General features: G+C 36.9%; 1 protein-coding gene across 4 annotated transcripts in view; it reads left to right on the plus strand.

The window, feature by feature from the left end:
- FXR1 (FMR1 autosomal homolog 1) overlaps positions 1–22,862 on the plus strand; it is a 68,209-nt gene that overhangs the window by 33,877 nt on the left and 11,470 nt on the right. For 3 of the 4 annotated variants that reach the window (XM_079766233.1, XM_079766235.1, XM_079766236.1), the window contains exons 4-12: positions 2,880–2,951; positions 3,327–3,475; positions 3,698–3,791; positions 4,239–4,355; positions 8,346–8,516; positions 10,045–10,123; positions 13,744–13,853; positions 21,073–21,159; positions 22,397–22,604. In XM_079766233.1, the coding sequence (XP_079622359.1) occupies positions 2,880–2,951; positions 3,327–3,475; positions 3,698–3,791; positions 4,239–4,355; positions 8,346–8,516; positions 10,045–10,123; positions 13,744–13,853; positions 21,073–21,159; positions 22,397–22,604 (1,087 nt within the window). The remainder of the gene's footprint in view (positions 1–2,879; positions 2,952–3,326; positions 3,476–3,697; positions 3,792–4,238; positions 4,356–8,345; positions 8,517–10,044; positions 10,124–13,743; positions 13,854–21,072; positions 21,160–22,396; positions 22,605–22,862) is intronic. The other variant, XM_079766234.1, reaches the window with a different exon arrangement.

The raw sequence follows: 22,862 nt of genomic DNA on the forward strand, positions 1-22,862 counted from the left end.
AACTCAAAACATCATATAAATACTGATACCAAATTTAAAATGCATTTCTAATAAAATTTAGTTTATTTCTTCTGGTTCATTTGGCACATGAATTATCAGGATGTAATACTTTAAGAATATTTGGAACTATTGGTGGCTTCTAATTTTATTGAACAAAGCATAGTCATCTTTGTGCTATAATTACACATTTTTAAAAATTGCACTATTTTCATACTTAACTAATTGGGTTGACTAATCCACTGAATTTTTTGCATTTTTTCATCATCTGTTTCTTTCTAGTCATCTTTGTATATACATCTACCTGTGGCATTTGGCCACTTACCAACTGAATCGAGTATATTTTAGTGTGCAGACATAAAAGATGAAACAATACTGTTAGGTGTCCTTGTAGAAAAACAAGAATGGTCCAGCTGCTTGTTGCAGGATTTTATATAATGGAGTCCCAGTTGAATGATTAACTGAGTGAGAATACTAAATTTCCTTTCTCCTTAGAAATGTATTGTTTGGGGATATTGACTTAGGATATTGTCATTTGAAGACTTCATAGTCTGAGATTCTACTTATGAGATAAATTCATATTGATCATTAGAATCTGGAGTGCTGTTGGCTCTTTGCATCAGTCTGATTCCGGTAATAATTGTGAAAGTCCTCTGTAAAGTTTTTTCTCTTTGTAATTATAGGTTGAAAATAATAATTATGAATTCTTAACTGTTCAGCAATATCCAAAAGCAGACTATAAGAATGGTGTTTCTAGTCTTCATTTTCCTGAAAGATTACGCAATAAACTAGAGGCTAATACAGTAGTAATGATATATTTCATTGTTATATCCTTCCAAGTAATACCATCATTTTTCTGTTTTCTTTATATTTTTAAAAAATCATAGTTGGAAATAATTGAATGATGATGAAATAGCAAATTGTTTCAAGATAAGAGGAAAAATATGATCACTAGATTCCACCTTAGATATATAAAAGGGGCCACAGGATTTGTATACTAATTTCAAGATAAAGTAATTTTTATTCTATTTTTAAAACGTTCTTATTTTTTTTGGAAGACCAATGAGAAAGGATAAAAGCCATAAAATAGTTAGATTTGCTCATTAAAGAAATGCAAAAGCTAAAATTGAGTCCCTTGGAGCCTAGTTGGTACAAAGGCTTTTTTTTTTTTTCCTTAAAGTTTTTTTCTAATGTATACAATAAAGTTGATCATAGGTTTTGGCTTACTCATTTATAGGTTCGATTTTTCATTGCTTCCAAAGTCATTCAGATTATCTTGAGAGAAGCTTCAAGCTTTTCAAAACTATTTATGTATCAGTAGTGTGCATTTATCTCACAGGTAGCTGTTAATACATATTGATAGATTTCTCTGGCCACCTCTGTAGGAGTAACCCTTTAGTCTTCTCTTTTCATCCCCCCAGTTTTCCATGTATTGAAAATACATTTAAAAAGCTGCTGTATTGCCCTAGCCAGTTTGGCTCAGTGAATAGAGTGTCAGTCCATGGACTGAAGGGTCCCGGCTTCGATTCAGATCAAGGGCATGTACCTTGGTTGCAGGCTTGATCCCCGAGCCCTGGGTGTGTGGGAGACAACCAATGGATGTATCTCTCTCTCATCGATGTGATATTTCTCTCCTTCTGTCTCTCCCTCTCCCTCTCCCTTCCACTCTCTCTCAAAATCAATGGGATGGGGCGTGGGAGTCAATTGGGGGAAAAGGAGACATATGTAAAACTTTAGACAATTAAAAAAAACAACAACCTCCACACACACACACAAAAAATCAATCGGAAAATATCCTTGGGTGAGGATTAGCAAGATAAAAATAAAATTAAAAGCCTAAGCGACTGAATGACCGGTGGACCGGTTGCTATGATGCACACTGACCACCAAGGAATGGAAACTCAACGTGGGAGTTGCCCCCTGGTGGTTAGTGCTCTCCCACAGCCAACCTACCCCCCACGGGCCAACCTCCTGTGGCCCCTCCCCCTATCTGGCCAGGCTGAGGGACCCCACCCGTGCACAAATTCGTGTACCGGGCCAATCCCTAATGGAAACTTTTAAAATGTATAATGTTAATAAATACCTGATAATTACAGATACAGAACATATACACTTTTTTTTTAGATAGGTGTAATATACTTATGTACTCTGCTAGATGTATTCATATGTGTAATTTTTTTATTCAGCTAACCATTTAGTACATGTGATCTAAATGTCATATCCTTGAAGGAATTTTAAAGTAGGGTTTAGAACCTTTTTTTTAAATGTGTTTTTGATTTTTTTTTTTAAAGAGAGGAAGGGAGATGGATAGAGAAGTAGAAACATCGATGCCTGCAACCTGGGCATGTGCCCTGACTGGGAATCGAATTGATGACCTCTTGATTTCTGGGTTGATGCTCAACTGCTGAGCCACACAGGCCAGGCTATGGTTTTTCACTTCTGAAAATAATTCTTAATTTGAGCATCTTCTAAATACTGACATCAGATTTACAGTACACCTCAATAAGTTCTAGCTTATCCTTCTGCTACTTGAACCATCAAAATGCAATGTTTGAAGATGAATAATGGCAACAGAAACTGTTGTTTTACACTGTGTAAAACTACCTTGTAAGAAGCATTTAATATTTGTTTAGTAAACCCTCATGAATTTGAATTTGATTTTCAAGGAGCTAAATTGCCCAAAAAAAGTTGTTTTAGTTTTCAGCAGTAAAATTTAGGTTTACATAAGTCTTATTAAACTGTTTAGTACACCAGTTTCAATACAATAGTATTTTTGATTCTTAAGTTTAAAGGGACTTGGTATTTATAATAAGTTCTTATTTAAAATATTGGAAATCTTTTAGGATCAGTGGTTGAGGGCATTTTTTTTTTTTCCTTCTCAGGTATATTCAAGAGCAAATGACCAAGAACCTTGTGGATGGTGGTTGGCTAAAGTTCGAATGATGAAAGGAGAAGTAAGTGATGTTAACCCTTGGTTCCTGTCAATGTTACTCAAGTCTATTGTGTTTTTAAAAGCCTACTTTAGAAATAATTGGTCACACATTTCAAATATTCATCACCATTAATTTCTGTTTGTGTTCTGAATTTGCAAACACCAAGGCTGCTCTCCAGAGATATACCCTAAGCATGTGAGGACTACCAAGGTTCTTGCTTGTGAAAACCTATAATCTACTTTAGGCAAATCAATTTGATGTAACTAAGCTGTTCTTAGTATTTGTGCCACAAGGGGGAGGGTCTACTGTTTAAACTGAGCAAGATAATTAGAACTTCATTTAAAGCTTATTATTTTTGTTCAGATGGGATTTTTAAAGTATTTTGATGTCTTTTAGTTTTATGTCATTGAATATGCTGCTTGTGATGCCACTTACAATGAAATAGTCACATTTGAACGACTTCGGCCTGTCAATCAAAATAAAACTGTCAAAAAAAATACCTTCTTTAAATGCACAGTGGATGTTCCCGAAGATTTGAGAGAGGCGTGAGTAATTTTGTTTACTATTACTTTGTGAATTAGGAATTTTTAAGTGCTACAAAATTCTTTTTTCCCCAAATACCCAATCAAAAACTTCTGATAGAACGTCTTTATAATGAATAAAAGTTTTAATGGGTGGTGTTAAAATGAGATACTGGGTTTGTATTATACTTGCCTCTAAATTTAATCTGTTATTTAGGTCTTACACATGAATTAATTTCTCCATAGGTGTGCTAATGAAAACGCACATAAAGATTTTAAGAAAGCAGTAGGAGCATGCAGGATTTTTTACCATCCAGAAACCACACAGCTAATGATACTGGTAAGATAACTCCAGAGTTTAGGTAGTTAATAGATACTGCAGGAATTTTGTAATAAATGTTCAAAAAACTATATAAAAGCTAACTTGGTGTATAGTGAATTTGTTAATACAGTGTGGGAGAAAAAAATTTTTGTAGTTATAGAATGTTAAATTTTTATCTTTTCTGAAGTAAGGAGGAAAAGTTTTCATGTGGCATTCTTAACATCAGACAATTAATTCTTAATGTGTGGTGTGTTGGAACCTCTCACCCCCATCATAATGTGCATAGCAGAATTAAGTAACATGGGAATTCAGGAAGGAAAGTAAGGTTATTCGGGGAAGAGGGGTGAATGTTAGGTGAGGAGAGAAGTGTAGTTGATGAGAATCATGGAAGGCTTTATTATGAAGATCCTGTTTGTATTATCTTGAAAAGTGATTGTTTTGAGTTATTAACTTGTTTGTTTATAGTCTGCCAGTGAAGCAACTGTGAAGAGAGTAAATATTTTAAGTGACATGCATTTGCGAAGTATTCGTACGAAGTTGATGCTTATGTCCAGAAATGAAGAGGCCACTAAGCATTTAGAAGTAAGTGAATTTACTCATAAAAGGTATGTTGTGTGTCCCAGTTTCATTAGTATATACAAGCTCCCTGGCTCAAAATTACTTACTTGACTGTTAGGTAAGGTAACTTGGGACCTATTTTGTGGCTAATACCTGGAGTCATTGTGTCCTTGAGGAATTGCTATGTATTGCTAATTCTTATTTACTCTGTTCTTAACTTTTTTTTTTTTTTTTTACTTCCTTGTCAGTTACAACACACTTCCATTAGTAACTAGATTATTATAACCACTAGAGGCCCTCAGCCCAGCCTGTGCCCTCTGGCAGTCTGGGAGCCCTGGGGGAATGTCTGACTGACAGCCATCAGTTGGACATCCTTAGCATTGCTGCGGAGGTGGGAGAGGTGGGAGAGGCGCCAGCCAGTTGTGAGCCCAGCTGCTGGCTGAGCAGCACTTCTCCTGTGGGAGTGCACTGACGACCAGGGGTAGCTCCTGTGTTGAGCGTCTGCCCTCTGGTGGTCAGTGCATATCATAGCAACCTGTCGTTCCCCCATTCAGTTGGTTTGCATATTAGCATTTTATTATAGGACTGGTGGCCCGGTGCACGAAATTTGTGCACATTAAAAGGGAATTAATTAGAGGAAATACCTTAATATTGCTATTTGCCCTTTCTCTATAATAGAAGTGTGCGACATGAAAGGAAATTAGTTAAATGTATATGAAAATAATATATAAATTTATTAATAAACAGTAAAAAAAAATACAACAACAACAGAGGCATGATATAAAACAAAAACATGATATGAAAACAACAGTGATGCACACAATGACTGATAAAGTGATTAAACTTATTCTAATATCTCCCTGTATACCACATTAAGAATGAAAACACTTTCAGAGTGCTTGACTAATTTCCCTTGTGATGAAGTATTTAGAACTTTAACTTTAATGTCACATGCTCTTCGAACTTGAGAAAAAGTAACATATAACTGACCATGTGCGAAAATAGGTTCAGGTAGGAATATTCCTACTCTGTCTAGAGTTTGTCCTTGTGATTTATTATTAGTCATCGCAAATGCTGGCATCACGGGAAACTGTTGTCGAATCAATTTAAATGGGAGGCCAGTGTCAGATGGGGACAAATCAATTCTTGGAATCAGAACAACCTCTCCCTCTGCAGATCCTGTTAATACTTCAGCTTCGATAATGTTAGGTCGTAATCTTTTGATAATAAATCTGGTACCATTACAAAGACCCCATTTACTATTAAGATTTCTCAATAGCATGATGATTGCACCCACTTTCAATTTTAATTTATGACACGGCATTCCCAAAGGGGTGATACTATTAAGAAATTCGATGGCAAACTTTTCCTTTTTAGCATCATCTATTGAGTCAATGGAATCATCACTCAAATATGTGTGAAAATCTCCATCAAGTATATCCAAAATTTCTTCATTTAATTTTTGAACGTGCTCGTTTTTTTGGACAAGAATCGCATGTTTAGATATACTTTTAATATTATCTATAGATACACTATTTCCAAAGGTAGCTTCACTAATAGATCCATTACAAACCATTTCACAGGGGATTTCAATAATATCCATTCCTAAGTGAAAACTGCTATCAGGTTTGCCACCTCCAAGTTTTACTAACCATTCACTATAAGCAGAATCCTCTGATCTCATATTTGTTGTAAGAGACAACTTTCTGAAACATCCCCAAACAGTACAGTACTTTAAACTCGTTTGTACTATGGCCGATCGCATAGCATGCGGTGTAATAATGAGACATTGTTGAAAATCCCCTCCAAGAAGGAGAACTTTCCCACCAAATACAACATTCATATTCATAATTTCTCTTAGTAATCTGTCTATGGCGTTAATAGCATGACTGCATGCCATGGTGCATTCATCCATAATGAGAAGTTGGGCCTTTTTAATAGTTTTAGCAACTTCACTGTTTATATTGAGTCTAGAAATTGAAGTTTCATTTAATGGAATTGGTAATTTATATTGGGAATGAAAGGTTCTTCCACCGAGAAGTAAATTTGCAGCAATTCCTGTAGACGCTGTGGGTAAAACAGTACCACCACGACCTCTAATATAATGTATTAAAACTTTATACAGCTGTGGGGAGCAGCTACAGTGTTTGGACAGGTTCAAGCCTTGGACCGATGAGAGGGCACAGTCCTCTCATTGCCATGTGCAAGTCCCAGCTTGGAGGGCAGGGCCCTCCCAGCACAATTATAGCTAACAGCTATAGTTGTGGGCTTGTGAACACGTGCCTAAGTGATGTGGGCTTGATAGAGTTCAGATGCATGAAGTTGAGTAGGATTGAAACCCAGGAGAATGTTGTAAACATCTTGATCAGGCCCTTACTTTGCCTGGTGGCATCTGCTGTAAAATAAAGACACGGCTTGTGGACGCGGTCGCTGTCTTTCAGAGAAGCAGTGTCCTACCGAGACCCAGCTTTCATTCTCTGGTCTGTCTTTTCTAAGCCTTTCACCACCCCCACTCAGGGTCACCTTTGGCCATGCCGGCGCGGCACACACAGATATGCAGGTGAATAGGATTCCTAGCTGGCAGGCCCCTGACAGCAAGCTGGTCACCTGTCGATTCCGTGAGGAATGGGGCTCCCTCCTCCCTCCTGTCAGGGTCCGGGGTGCAGGTGAATGGGGTTCCTGGCTGGCAGGCCACTGACAGCAAGCTATCCAACAGGGGATTCTGTGAGGAATGGAGCTCCCTCCTGCCCCTGTCAGGGTCTGGTTTGAAGGTTGGCCACGCCCCCTGTTGGGCCAGACCCAGAGTTCTACCGGGGTTGCCTCTGCCTTGGCAACCCAGGACTGACTGCCGCTGGGCACTCCTGGTGCTCCGAGGGTGGGTTCTTCTCTCAGGCCTCGAGGGAAACAGCTCGGGGAGGGTGCAGCCATTGCCAAGGTGACCCAGGACCCAGTGCCTCCACGCTTCGAGGACTGGTTCCTGCCTCAAACCTCGCCCTCAGTGGGAACAGCTCTGGGAGGGCGCAGCCGTTGCCAAGGCGACCTCTGCAGGACTGACTTCCTTCTGGTTGGTCGAACTTCTGCCATGATGGTGTTACACCCAGGGTTTTTATATAAATAGATAGGATTCTTGTGTAAGAGAAGAATAGGACACAGCATATAATTTTTAAAAGAGCATATCGTTGCTTTTCTATCCTGTCCTAAAATACTCCTGTTCATCACTGGGAAACTTGCAAATACACACTGTCTAGAAATATTGAGACAACTTTGTTTATCTTTAAGACAACTTTGACTGCCCTTACAAATTTAAAAGTTACAAATAGGATATGGGGATGAGTTTTGAAACATAAATCATTTGAATTGGAGAACTGCTTGTATCAATTATTCTGGAAAATTGTTTTAGAATTACTCTTTTCTGTGGCCATGACTAAATAGACTCATCAAACCATTTTTTCCCCCTTCCCTTATATGACCCAAATGAGTTTCCTTTATTTCTTTTTTTTGTTAGTTCTTTTTATTTTTATTCAAATTGTAAAATTGACATAACATAAAATTTACCATCTTAACTATTTTAAGTGCAGTTCAGTAGTGTTAGGTATATTCAGATTGTTGATCAATCCCCATAACTTTTTCATCTTACAAAACTGAAACTCTATACCCATTAAACAACGTCCCTTTCCCCCTTCCCCTTCAGCCCCTTGCAATCTCCATTCTGCTTTCTGTTTGACACATATAAATGGAATCATACAGCATTAGTCTTTTTGTGACTTGTTTATTTTACTAAGCACAATGCCTTCGATGTTTATCCACATTGTAGCATGCCAGCATTCTCTTTTTAAGACTGAATAATTTGCATTGTATAAATAGATCACATTTTATTCATCCATCTATCAATCTGCATATTTAGTTTGCTTCCAGTTCTTGACTCTTGTGAATAATGCTGTGAACATGGTTTTACAGAAAACCATTTGTATTTTTGATCTTTTATAATAAATTCTAATTTACCTCTTTTACTAGTGCACAAAACAACTTGCAGCAGCTTTTCATGAGGAATTTGTTGTGAGAGAAGATTTGATGGGCCTGGCAATAGGAACACATGGTAGTAACATACAGCAAGCTAGGAAGGTTCCTGGAGTTACAGCTATTGAACTAGACGAAGATACTGGAACATTTAGAATCTATGGAGAGGTAAGCTGTTTTCTGTCCCTTACCTAGGATAACTTTGCTAAAACATTGATCACATTTATTTGGAATTTTAGCTTCCCAGTGAAAACACTTTAAAATCAGTCAGCCTAATAATCATACATATATGTGTGTGGATCGAAGGTGACATTGTATTATATGGAGCAATGAAAGATTTTTGAGTAATGTGTACTATTTTCAGAAGTTTCTTAACCAACTGCTTCTGGGTTTAACTCAGTTTTCTGTGCATTACAAATAATTTATTCAAATATTTTTTGCATGCTTACTATGTGTTGGGCACTGGCAGTTGTAAATAACATAAAACAGCTTTGGTAGAACTTGAATTTAGGTAATATTTTGTAACTAAAAATGAAATTTGTGTGGATAGGAAAATAATCTGAGAAATAAATCAAGTTTTTAATTGAGACCATGTTTCACATTAAAATAATATGGATAAGGTGTTTTTTGGGGTGATAATTTTAAGTCTTAGCTTTTTATAAATCTGACTAGAGACCTGATTTTTATTCCTGAAGCCTTTAGACATGGGCATTATAACAGAGTAATTAAGATGAAAGGCTTTGGAGTCATAGTGGCTGAATTAGAATTCTGTTTACCCCTTTGAGTAGGCTTAGAGAATGTTACTTAATCTCCCTGTATAATTTTCTTGTAAATGAGAAGTATAATAGTGCTTATTTTATAATCTATGAGGATTAAATACATTTTTAAAATGGTTATTGTATGTGGTGTATTACATGAGTACACAATACAATTGATCTATGGTTATTAAAGAACAAACAGTAAAAGTGGAAGTTAACTGTTATTGAGAACTGTGAATTCCTTTAGGGAACCCCCCTCTCTTCCATCCTTCAGTCTTTTAAAATTGTACCCAGGAGAAATTAGGAATTTAATGATGCTACTGATAGGTACTTTTTTCTAATGCATCTCTGCAAAACCAGCTTAGTAAATCATTTTGAGAATGAAAAAAAAAATGCAGGCAGTATAGACAATGTGAACAATTTATTTTTAATATTCCCCTGGAGATACTCAGCATGGGAAAATGGACCAAATAAATATATTTTCCTGGGTTTAAATTTGGCAAACATAAGTAAGTTAATTTTCTCAGAATCTTAAAAGGGACCTTAGAGATGACTAACATGTTTTTGTTCTAATAGTACTTTTTCCCTAGCCTTTTATTTTTTTTATTTTTTTATTTTTTTAATTTTTTAAATTTCTTTATTGATTAAGGTGTCACATATTTGTCCTCATCCCCCCATTCCCATCCCACACCCCTCCCCATGGATGCCCCAACCCCCTGTTGAACTTAACCATTGGTTAGGCTCTTTTCCCTAGCCTTTTAATTACTGCTTTTTTTTAAAAAAGTACTTAATGAATTATCTGACCTGAAAGGTCACTTTAGTGGGCTGAGCTTGTTACTAGAATGTCATAATTCAGATTCTGCTCATTTCTCATATTTTTGTTTTGGACTGTGGGGTTTATTTCATGTTTGTTTCTCTCTCCCTTCCTACTCTCCCAGAGTGCTGATGCTGTAAAAAAGGCTAGAGGTTTCTTGGAATTTGTGGAGGATTTTATTCAGGTTCCTAGGAATCTTGTTGGTAGGTATTTCTTCTACATGTTAAAGAAGTTAAATGTTATTTAATTATAGTGAACTAATTGAAAATTAGTCTTGTCTGATATTTTACTTATAGTTAAGTATTTTGATAACCATACTTACTTTCATTATTTCAGTAATAACATTGTATGTGACTTGTATTCATTATGATAAAAAGTAAAGATATCTTCTTCTGTACAGGGTAACCCACTAATAAGACTCATGGCTTTTATAACAGTTTGCCATTACAATTTTTTTTAAGACAATTTAGACCTTGGGCTCTTTCTTACTATTTTCATTCACTTAATATCTTTTTATTATTCATGTTTATCAAAATTGTAAGTACTTTTGAAAATGTATGATAAATTATTTTGTTTATTTAGTGCAAAGAGAAAGTAAAAGTGAATTGACAATATGGTAGTAAATAGTAAAACTTATACACGGTAGACTCTGAATAAATAATGATTGGTTTTGGCAAAGGTAAATGAGCAGGAGAGGAGGATGGTGATAATGATATGATAGGAGGTTTCACTGAAGTGTTTGATGTCATTAATGAAAACTATTGTGCCCCCATGGGTTATAAGTTGTGACAAATTTGAAGCTGGAGTTAAGTGAGCATTATAACTTGGAGTGAGTTGTTGAATAGCTTTGTTATTAATATCCTGTAGATCGGTGCTGTCTGTCCTTTTAAATGCTAATTGAGACAAATGGGAAAGCTTTTGCCACATGTTAAATACTCATGGATTATCCTAGAAGTTTAATATAAAAATAAACATTACCATAAGGTAGTGAAATTTACTAATTTACTAGGAGAGATGAATTTTCATCACCTATCTGATTTTTTACCTTGTTGAAATAGTTAGAGCCCTTTAGGCTCTATTCAGCCTTTAAAAATGTTGGGTTTTTTTTTTATTATTATTATTATTTTGCTGTTAGTGTTTTATTTGTCAAATTCTATAAAACAAACACTGGGAGAAAAATTTAAAAAAAACTCCCACTACATAAAGATGTTTTTCTGGCCTATGACAACTAGAATACTCTGATACAAGAGTCTATATACAACACAAGAATTTGGAATTTCTTGATACTCAGCTATTATATAAAAAGCTTTTCAATTTTGCCTGAACATTTGGGTAGTTATGACATACTGCCAATTAAGCAAGCTCTACTTTATCTGTTCTTGGAAATCACTGTCCTCTGTAGAATAATTTTAATAAATATTATGATACGAAATGTTTATTGTCAAATGAAATCACTGTAGACAAGAAAGCTGCTTTTGAAAATGATCCCCATTTTGTTTAAATTCTACTCAGTTATTGATATCTATCAGTACTAACATTGGTTTGCTGCTTTACAGAGTGTAATTTAACTTAGGTTTCTTCAGTTGTAAAAATGATTTGAGGTATGTACTAGAGAGAGAATCAGGGTTCTTTTCTAATTTAACAATTCTATAATAGCCTTGATTTTAAAGAGTTTGTGGTAGTGTTAATTTTGAGTAAAAAGTCCAGATATTTCAGAAGTGAGGAAATTGGATATATTTGTAGCTTTCTGATTCTTTATTTATTTTGTGCAACAATGTCTGTGCCTGTCATGTCTCTTTTTTCCTCTACCTGTCTTGGTTGGCTTTGATTTGGGTTATTTGTGTACTCTTTAGGAAATATACATTAGCAACAACTATTGTACGTTGGTGAAATTTTCAGAAGAAGTATAAAGATTTCAATTGGTTATTGTGTATAATAATACTACATTTTCCTCCAAAATGTTTTATGGGTGAAGCAGACTTTTGAAAAGTAATACATTCTTAGTCCAAGTGAAAGAGGAAAAGAGGACTGAGGAGTAAAAGGGAATGAGGACTACTTGGTGGGTAAGTTCCAGAGAGGATTCCTTTACACATTCAGGTTCCCAAGAGTTCTAGAACTTGACCATTCCCACCCCTTCCAAATCAAAAGAAAACATACTATGTGAACATAGATTTGAAAATGAGTCAAAATCTTTATCCTCCTCGAAGCCTTCCTTAATCACTTCTCTACTCTGTCCCTTCAGCATTTTTGCTCAATACTCAATTTATACTACAGGTCTGCTTCAGTTTATCAGTATGCTTTGGAATTTAAACTATGGAAATGATCAGTTAAAATTTTGACGGTCTCTGATGGGACTAAATAAAACTTGCAGGTAGGTCCTTGCCACGGACCCCAGAAGGGTGATGGATGTTCACTCACCACTGATAATAGTTCACAAGAAGAAAGGGGTACTAATAGTGGGGTGGGAGGGTTATAATATATCATCCTGACTTTTGTTATTTCGAAAAGATATTTGCTTATTTTTAGCAGGGTCAAGGATGGAGTTGCTGCTTGAGCTTCACTGTGTTAAAAATGAAGGTTGCTTTTATATGCTGCTGCTAGAGCTAAGAGAAGACATGTGACTTCCCTGACCTCTTATTTTTTTGCCTGTTTAATCACTGTTGCTTTAAATTTAGGGTTATTAATGGGGAAGGAGGCTTGAGAATAGGGACAGAAAATCCTATAATAGTGGCTTTGCTGTATTGACTGGCTTACTGTTACCATTGTTCCCTTACTTATTCTTTAATGAAAACTGTTCTCTCAAGCATGCAGTAGGAAAATTTTCATTTTCACCCCTTTCAACCAAAATTAATTCATTGTGGAAATAGATTGCTGAGTTAGCAATAAAAAATTATTGGGGATTTGGACATAAATAACATGGACTTATTTAATAACAAATATGGTGTTGCTGTGAATTTTATAAGAGATACATCGTTTCATATAGAGAAGGTTACCTAAATATACTGTTCCCAGGTAACAGTATGCAGTATTGGTTTGTTAATTTATGTGAATGTATGTTGTAACTAATAAGTTCCTAAGGGGAAGAGAAATCTTCATGCTTCTTTTTTAGGTTGTCCTTTAATTATTGGATACTTTAATTATTGGTTACTGCTGTTTGACAGACTTAGAGATTAAGAGTAGAGAAGGTAAATAATTTGGATTTAAGGTACTTTATAGTGTTTCATATCTAGGAAGACAGCATACCATACACATGTTGTATGTATTTTTATAGCTGTGGAGTACTTTTTAAAAACTTACTGGTGTAAAATGTTATACTTGTTAAATGTTAACATTTAATTTTTATGAAGGGAATATTTTAAAAGTTACATCTTTAAGTCACAGGTATCTTTTGAATAAATAAAAACTTAAAAATAAAATCAATATTGAATTTGTTAATTGTTTGAATAATTATAATTTACAATGAACATAAACAAATTGATCTGATTAATGCTAAGATAAGGTTTTTTTGCCTCTGTATACAAGAAATGGGTTGGACTTGATATTTTAAAAATATAAAAATGATGTAGAACATCTTAAAAGTTTAGACTTTGAGAATGTTTTCCATGTGAGCAGCATTGCCAACCCAGTTAATGGTAGCCTGCTGGAGAGAAGGAAATTTCAGACCAACAGTAAAACTTCTCAGTAGTCTAGGGCTGAGTTAATGAGAGTACAAAGATAGAACATTGCTTGGTTTTTATAATTTGATAGCAAGTTATAAATTATTTGGAAAGGATAGCAGTATTGGTTTTTAACTTACCATTATATTTGTTTTCTCTTATTAAAGGAAAAGTAATTGGGAAAAATGGCAAAGTTATTCAAGAAATAGTGGACAAATCTGGTGTGGTTCGGGTGAGAATTGAAGGAGACAATGAAAATAAACTACCGAGAGAAGATGTGAGTATTTAAAATGTAATTTATTTGGCCTGTTGTTGTTTTTGTGTGTGTGTGTGTGTGTTTTGTTTTTTATTTTTTCATATTATTTTCTTAGCTGACTTAATATTATTTTGTATTTTGGAAATTGTTTTATGAAATTATATCTAGTGAGCTACTTACACTCTAGTGCAATGGACTTTTCTTTTCTAAAAAAGTTCTGTTCCCTATAATATTTCTTTTGCATACTTAGAAAAGAAGTCTACTTTTCATCATGGGCCCTGGGTTCCTTGGTTGGTTTCGCAGTACTTGAGTAAAATGCCAATCCTATCTAATAAAAGGGTAATATGCAAATTAACTGTCACAAAGATGGCAGTGCTCATAGCCACAAGATGGCAGTGCCCAGTCCTCTCAGCCTCGCTGGAGTCCCCCAGTCCTGGGGGGGGGCTGCCGCTAAAAGCGGGCAGCATGAGCGGCCTGACGGAATGCTTGCTTGCTTCATCGCCGCGGTGACGGAGGGCCTCTGAGCAGCGGGCATGGAGCGGGCGGGGTGGGATGCTTGCTTCGGCGACGCCCCCGCCATGGAGGGCCTCAGAGGGACAGGGGACCTGGCTCACAGCCTCCGCAGGCAGGCCGCTACCGCGGAAGCAGCACGGCTCCTGGTGGCAACCTGCGGTTCCCGCCGGTTCCCACGGAAGCGGCCTACTGCGCGTGATACTGCCTGATGGGCTACTAGTTTTTTAATAAAAGTCTTCAATTTGATTATTTTTATACTTAGAATGTAAAGCTGTTCAATTTGATATTAAACAATACAGTCTTTTATGAAGGAATTCTTGACAGCACTCTCCCTAGCAGTTTTATAGAATCTGAAAGCACTGACTCTTAATTGAAATCTTGAAGGTTTTCTGTTGCTATTTTAATATGAACTTTCTGAAATTTCTTTTCAGTCCTACTTCTCACATTTTGATATTTTGTCTACAATGCTGTTCATTGCTTTCATATATCACTTTCAGGATCTCTTTATTTTGTGGCTTCAGTAGTCAACACTGTGTAGTTGACTTAAACTTTGTATGTTTGTTTGTTTGTTTGTTTGTTTTTTTAAATATATTTTATTGATTTTTTACAGAGAGGAAAGGAGAGGGACAGAGAGCTAGAAACATCGATGAGAGAGAAACATCGACCAGCTGCCTCCTGCACGCCCCCTACCTGGGATGTGCCCGCAACCAATGTACATGCCCTTGACCGGAATCGAACCTGGGACCCTTCAGTCCGCAGTCCGACGCTCTATCCACTGAGCCAAACCGGTTTTGGCTGTTTGTTTGTTTTTTTACATTTGAATATTTTTTTATTTTTTCATTTTTTTAATTACTTTATTGATTAAGGTATCACATATTTGTCATCAACCCCCTCCCCCCGTTCCCTTCCCAAACCCCCCACACGCAAGCCCCCCTCCCCCTGTTTAAACTTTGTATGTTTGAATATAAGGCAAGGATTTTCCTACAGAATATCTTCCAGCAATACACTCATACATAACTTCTTCAGTTTTGCACAATAGATAACTGTTTGGAGAGTTTGTTAGCCTATTGGATAGAATCAGTCTCATAAAACAAAAAGCTGTAGATATTTAGCTTAAGTAAATAGCTTCACATTAAGGATGTTGTAACGATGCCTATCAAAGATGGTCACTTCCTTTATTCATTTTTTTCTTTTTTAACTTTTTTAAAAGTAAATCTTTATTTTTCAGATTATTACAGTTGTTTCTCTTTTTCCCCCCATAGCTCCCCTCCACCCGGTTCCCACCCCACCCCATGCCCTTACACCACCCCCCCACTGTTCTCGTCCATAGGTGTAAGATTTTTGTCCAGTCTTTTCCCGCATCCCCTTTCTCCCGAGAATTATCAGTCCACTCCCTTTCTGTGCCCCTGATTCTATTATAGTCATCAGTTTATTCTGTTGATCAGATTTTTCACTTGATTTTTACATTCACTTGTTGATAGATATGTATTTGTTGTCACTTTGTTGTTCATAATTTTTATCTTTACCTTTTTCTTCTTCTTCTTCCTCTTCTTAAAGAATATCTTTAAGCATTTCATATAATACTGGTTTGGTGGTGATGAACTCCTTTAGCTTTTTCTTATCTGTGATTCTGTTTATCTGACCTTCAATTCTAAATGATAGCTTTTCTGGGTAGAGTAATCTTGGTTGTAGGTTCTTGCTATTCATCACTTTGAATATATTTCTTGCTTCTCCCTTCTGGCCTGCATAGTTTCTGTTGAGAAATCAGCTGACAAACGTATGGGTGCTCCCTTGTAGGTAACTAACTGTTTTTCTCTTGCTGCTTTTAGTATTCTCTCTTTGTCTTTTGCCCTTGGCATTTTAATTATGATGTGTCTTGGTGTGGTCCTCTTTGGATTCCTTTTGGTTGGGGTTCTCTGTGCTTCCTGGACTTGTAAATCTATTTCTTGCACCAGGTAGGGGAAGTTTTCTGTCATTATTTCTTCAAATAGGTTTTTAATAACTTGCTCTCTCTCTTCTTCTGGCACTCTCATAATTCGGATGTTGGTACGCTTGAAGTTATCCCAGAGGCTCCTTACACTATCTTCATATTTTTGGATTCTTCTTTCTTTTTGCTTTTCCGGTTGGGTGTTTTTTGCTTCTTTGTATTTCAAATCTTTGACTTGATTCTTGGGATCCTCTAGTCTGCTATTGGATCTCTGTATATTATTCTTTATTTCAGTCAGTGTATGCTTAATTTCTGATTGGTCCTTTTTTATATTCTTGAGGGTCTCACTAAATTTCTGTGAGGTTTCTACAAGATTCTTCAGTAATCTTATAACCATGGTTTTGAACTTTATATCCAGTAGTTTGCTTTCCTCCATCTCTGTCATTTGTGACCTGTTTCTTTGTCTCTGCATTTTGGCTGCTTCCCTGTGTTGATAGAGTGGCCTTGTGCTAGGTGTCCTATAGGGCGCAGGGGCTCAGCCTCCCCAGTCACCTGAGGTGGACACTCTTGGTGCACCCCTTTGTGGACTGTGTGCACAGTCTTTGTTGTAGTTAAGCCTTGATTGTTGTTGGTATCACTGGGGGGAATTGACCTCCAGGCCAATTGGCTGTGAGGACCAGCTGTGTCTACAGTGGAAGAACTGCTGTGCTGGAGACACCCTTATGAGACAAGACTTGCTTCAGTGGGGCTTTGTTGCTCACTGAGTCTGCCCCTTGAGTGTGTCGCTTATGGATGTGAAGAGTTGTTATCTGGTATGGTCTCACACTTCCCACTGGGTACACTGGCTCTTGGATCTCCAAGAAGGTGCAAAGTCAGCCACTGCCTGAGGCCACCCAGCGGGAGCGACAGAGAGATCTGCAGATTCCTCCTCTTTGTTTGGGGTTTGGAAGTGCCAGATGAGGCCCAGCTGTGAAGCAAGGCAGGCTGCTGCTGCCGGGCCTTGGGCCTTCTTTTGGAAGCTTTGTAGCTCTCTGACCCAGCTGCAGTTTGTTAGGTTTTAGGCTGCAAAAGGACAGACCATTCATATGCAAATGCCGCTGTGCACAGCTTGGGTGGGGTTGTAAATTGGGTGGGGCGGGGTCTCAGGGCAGAGCAAACAGCAATGGCTGCCAGTCAGCCCTGCCCCGGAGAGGGCCCCGGGTCACTGTCCCAAGGCCCTGTGCAGGAACAATGATTGCTGCGAGCACCCCCGAGAGAAAGCCGCCCTCACATTCCAGTTTCTCCCCGTATGAGTCTGGATCCCCAGAGTCTCGCCCAGACCTGGAGTTCAGAGCAATCGGGAGCTTGTATCTCCCTCCCGATTGAATAAAAACAACAGCACACCCAGTTGCTAGCTTATTTCGCGCGCGCCTCCACACCTCCACACCTCTGAACCTCCACACCTCCTACCAGTCTCAGTGCGCTTTTTTCTTTCCTTCTAGTTGTAGAACTTCCACTCAGCCAGCTTTCCTGTGGTTCTGGATGATACTTGTTTTGTCTTTTAGTTGTAGTTTTGATGTGGTTGTGAGAGGCAGCAAGTACAGGTGCTTAACTATGCTGCCATCTTGGTTCGGTAATTCACTTTTGATCACATAGTAGGAAATTTTAGAATTCTTAGAGGTGCTTGCAGCTATCGTCGTTCTGCATGCGGGACGCGGAGAACCAGGGACCTCTCCTGTTCAGAGCAGCTAATGCTTATTCATTTTAATTAGTTAGAATGTGGAAGAAAATGAATGAGGAAAAACAAATGACTTAGTATGTATAAATATATCAAAGGCTAATATGCAAAGTGCCCTTGGGAATTTGGGAGAACCTGAGTTTGATCACTCACTATGATGTGTACTGACCACCACGGTGTGGCGTGGAACATGGCAGGCGACCAGCAGTGGTGGTGGGGCGCTGAGGGAGAGAGGAAAGGAGGGGAGGGGAAACCATGCAGTGGCAGCGCATGGGTGGTGAAGGAAGGAGGAGATGGGGAGGTGGGGGGAACCATGTGATGGTGGTGTGCCAGTGGCAAGGGAAGGAGGAGGCAGGGAGGGGGGGAACTGTGCAGGTGGTGAGCAAAGGAAGAGGTGGGGAACCTGATCAGCCCTGATTGCCAGCCAGGCCTACAGACCTACCCATGCACGAATTTCGTGCACCGAGCCTCTAGTTATACCTATGAGTACTGGTAGCTCAGATTGATTTCAATTTGCACTGTTTTGAAAATTGCTATAAATCACAAATAACATTCTTAAGCAAACCTTCTTTCCCTTCCCACCATTTTTCCATGACTTTAAGATGCCTTTGAGATAAGGAATAAAATTAAGTGTCATACTATTATGGGCACTTTCCCTCTTCATGCTTAATATATAAGATAATGGAGATCTATTGGTATATTACCACTATTTAAAATCAGTCAGAAGATCAAGATGTTTACTGGCAAAGGCTATTAAACAACTCAAGTATAAATTTCTTGGCTTGATACTAATATCTCATCTTCCCTTACCTTGATTTATCCCAATTGCTTTTTAATATTTACCATCTTGTTGTAAGTGAATTCTAGGTTCTCCTTCAAATATAAAAATTTATACTTTTCAGTTTGTAGTATTGGTCAGTTGTTCCATTTTTGTGCTAGGTTAAATTTAAATGCTTACCGAAACCAAGAAAATCATGTAAATGATTAAGTGGGTTGAGATGTATAAGATAGGGATGGGAGGGCACCAAATAACTTTCTGTAAAAGAAACATGCTGCTCAGTTTTAATTTGATTGACGTGTGGGAATGCTGCATTGTGTTGCTAGATTATCTGATATTTCTTAAGAGAAGATGAAAATCTATAATACAATAAAGAATTTTTTCAGTTCCTAAACATTTCATGTTAAAACGAATCTGAAGGTTGGTAATAGTTTATTTTGGGCCACCATTCCACAGTGTAAGCCATCTAAATCCTGGAGAGTGTTTATAACTTGCTTTCTCCAAAATCTTTGGTGACTCATCTCTTGTCAGAGATGACCCTTTGTATTCGTAGTAATTATTGTTGGTATACTAGGGTATATAATGATTTTCTTTTATATTTTCTAGTTTATTTTATATCTCCAAGCTAGTAATACTCCTTGAAATCAAGAAATCAAATCTGAATTCTCTCTCTCTCGCTCTCTCTCGCTTTTTTTCCCCTCATTTTTCCCCTGTCACAATGAATTTTATATATTAGGCACTTGATATTTTAAATCAGTTAATTAAGATTTTGATTTTTTTTTTTAAGATTGAGGGTTCCCGCCTAACCAGTTTTGCCAGATTTGCTCAGTGGATAGAGTGTCGGCCCACCGACTGAATGGTCCCGGGTTCGATTCCGGTCAGGGGCATGTACCTTGGTTGCTGGCTTGATCCCCAGTGGGAGTTGTGCAGGAGGCCAGCTGATCAATCTTTCTCTCTCATCAATGTTTCTAACTATCTCTCTCCCTTCCTCTTTGTAAAAATCAATAAAATATATTTTTTTAAAAAAGATTGAGAGTTCCCCAGTCCCAGTAGGGGCTTGTGCAGGAGGCAACCAATCCATGTGTCTCTCTGAAATGGATGTTTCTCTCTCTTCCTCCTCCCTCCCTTCCATCTCTCTCCCCCTCCTCCATCCCTTCCACTCTTTCTAGAAATCAATTGGGAAAATATCCTTGGGTGAGGATTAAAAATAAATAAATAAACAAATAAATAATTCACCACTTAAATTGTTAAAAAGTCAGTTTGAAAATAAGCCACAGAGTAATTTCTTACACAGAATCAAAAGTTCTTAAGCTACACTTAGTTCCATAAGGAACTATTCTACAAAATCAAGAAAATGGGAAGAGACACTGAAACCCATTGGATCACTTTATTTAGGCTATACTCATTCTCCTTAGTCAATAGTATGCTAGAAGTGTATTTCTTTTTTCTTTTTTTTAAATATATTTTTATTGATTTCAGAGAGGAAACGAGAGGGAGAAGAGATAGAAACATCAGTGATGAGAGAGAATCATTGATCGCTGCTTCCTGCATGCCCCCTACTGGGGATTGAGACTGCAACCCAGGCATGTGCCCGTGACTGGAATTGAACCTGGGACCCTTCAGTCCGCAGGCCAACGCTCTATCCACTAAGCCAAACCAGCTAGGGCTAGAAGTGTATTTCTTTAAAGAAAACATATTAATTATCTTAATTCTCTTCTACTTTTTAAAAACCTTCCTTCTTTAAAATTCATCAAAGTAAACCAGGTCTATGTTAATCTTTTGACTTGCTTTTAAACCTGTGACAAAGTAAAGTATATGCCTTTACCAATAATTCCTTATTTTACTTTGTGTAAATATTTATACTCTGTTGGTGATACTTATGTTAACAGTTGGGAAGCATTCCCTCCAACACAGACTTCGAAGATTTCGTTATCTGAAGATGCTCAGTGTCACGAATTATCAGAGTAATGCAAAATTAAAACCACAATGAGATAGCATCTCACACCTGTCAGAATGGCTATTATTAATAAATAAACAAACGGGGCAGGGGATGGACCAAAAAACCTGATATTTAAAAACTAATTTTTAAATGCTAAGTTGTAATGCATGTATGACAATTTTTTGAAAATCTCAATATTTCAAATTACATTGATATTTTTAGCAGCATATTTTTAAATCTTGACGTTTGATAGATATAAATTGCTATATGTTTTAGAAAAGTTTTCAAAATTATATATTGGTATGTCAAGTTTAGGCTAGAACTTTGTTAAAATATTAAATGCTTGAGGACGTTGTTTTCTTACAGGGGATGGTTCCATTTGTATTTGTTGGCACTAAAGAAAGCATCGGAAATGTGCAAGTTCTTTTAGAGTATCATATTGCTTATCTAAAGGTTTGTATTACTATTCACATTTATATCATTGTTGCTCCCCACATTAAGCTTAATTAATTTGATGTTTGTAGTATATTTTAGACATTTATGTATTTTTAATTTAGGTTCAGTTATGCCCTGTTTTTATGAGAATTTATAAATAAAACATCTTTTGCCATAATAAAATGATTTTCCTCATGCACATTGTTTCTCTTTCCCTCTGAACTTTTACATTTCTTTCCTTACTGTTATCACTTAATGTACCTACACATTCTGTACTGGAACTATTTTGTTTTTACTTGATCTTTTACATGCAAACAAGACACAGAATCAGCAGTGAAGATAGGCTTTCTTTGTAACTGGTATTATCTGAATCAGATGCCATTCGATAATTCTTAACCATTGTTTATAATGTAGTCTGTTTGAGTTCATAAATAGAGCAAGGGCTTTAGAAAAGAAATGCCACATAAATTATTAAAAGTTGTATTTATTATTTTCTATTCCTTTTTTATTCCTGCTATGTTTCTCTTGTTTAGAGTATAGTAATATCCTCAACTGCTCTGTCTAGTTAGTATGTTTTCCTTTTAGTCATATCATTGCTGCTGCTTTAGTATTTTGAAAGTACCCCTGATAATCTCATTCCATTCTTTTAAAAGCTTATCTTTATATAAGTCTCAATTCAATCTGGCATTCTAAGCCCATGTTTTACCTTTCAGTACTCTACTAACTTTTATAAAGCCAAGAGCTTTGTTTAGATACCCTACCTTCACATCCTGTAATGACCTCAGTTTCTGAATTATCAAGCCTACTAGTTCATCTAGGTCACAACTCAGGTGTCATTATTTTGATAGGAAAGTAGGTTAATGGTAGCTCTCATTGATGCTACCTGAACCTCATTTAGCAGAGTTTTAACTCATTCAGAGCTAAATCTGGTAACATTGTATAATTACTAGCTACTTAATAAATGGGTTATTTTAATGCTTGTCAAACATCCCCTTGAAAGAGGAGAGTACTGGTCTTTTTTTATATTGTATGCCTGTAGCACTTAGCATGACTGGCACACATATTGGGCATCAGTAAATGTTTGGTGAATTGCAACAGCAAATGACCTTGCAGGTTGTGTTCACTAGGAACACAACTATATTTTACCAAAGGCCCACGATGCTTCTTTCATTGGTAGGGAGTATAGCTCTAGCTTTATACTTGAAGAAGACAAAAAGTTACAAATAAGATTTACCATTCATTGTTTTGATTATAGGAAGTAGAACAACTAAGAATGGAACGCCTACAGATCGATGAACAGCTACGACAGATTGGTATGGGTTTCAGACCTTCTTCCACCAGAGGGCCTGAAAAAGAGAAAGGATATGCCACTGATGAAAGTACCGTCTCTTCTGTACAAGGTTCTAGGTCTTATAGTGGAAGAGGCAGAGGTCGTCGGGGCCCTAATTACACCTCCGGTTATGGTAAAAAAACCTTTTTTTTTCTTTTTTAACTAGTTCTAGTTTAGGTGCTCCAATACATTTTGCTTAATATTATTTAGTTAGTTCTTTACCTTATTTTGCCTTTGAGGGCAGTGGATAGTTCTGAAGTATATATCTTAGTAATAGTGATGGCACACTTTATATTAATGACAATAAAAGGTATGCAATTACAGCTGTGTAATGAAATAAAACATGTTTTTGTTAAGTTGATGGTTCATGATCATATTTATTATTAAATAG

The sequence above is a fragment of the Cnephaeus nilssonii genome (genome assembly GCF_951640355.1).
Source record: "Cnephaeus nilssonii genome assembly, chromosome: 3".
Lineage (NCBI taxonomy): Eukaryota > Metazoa > Chordata > Mammalia > Chiroptera > Vespertilionidae > Cnephaeus > Cnephaeus nilssonii.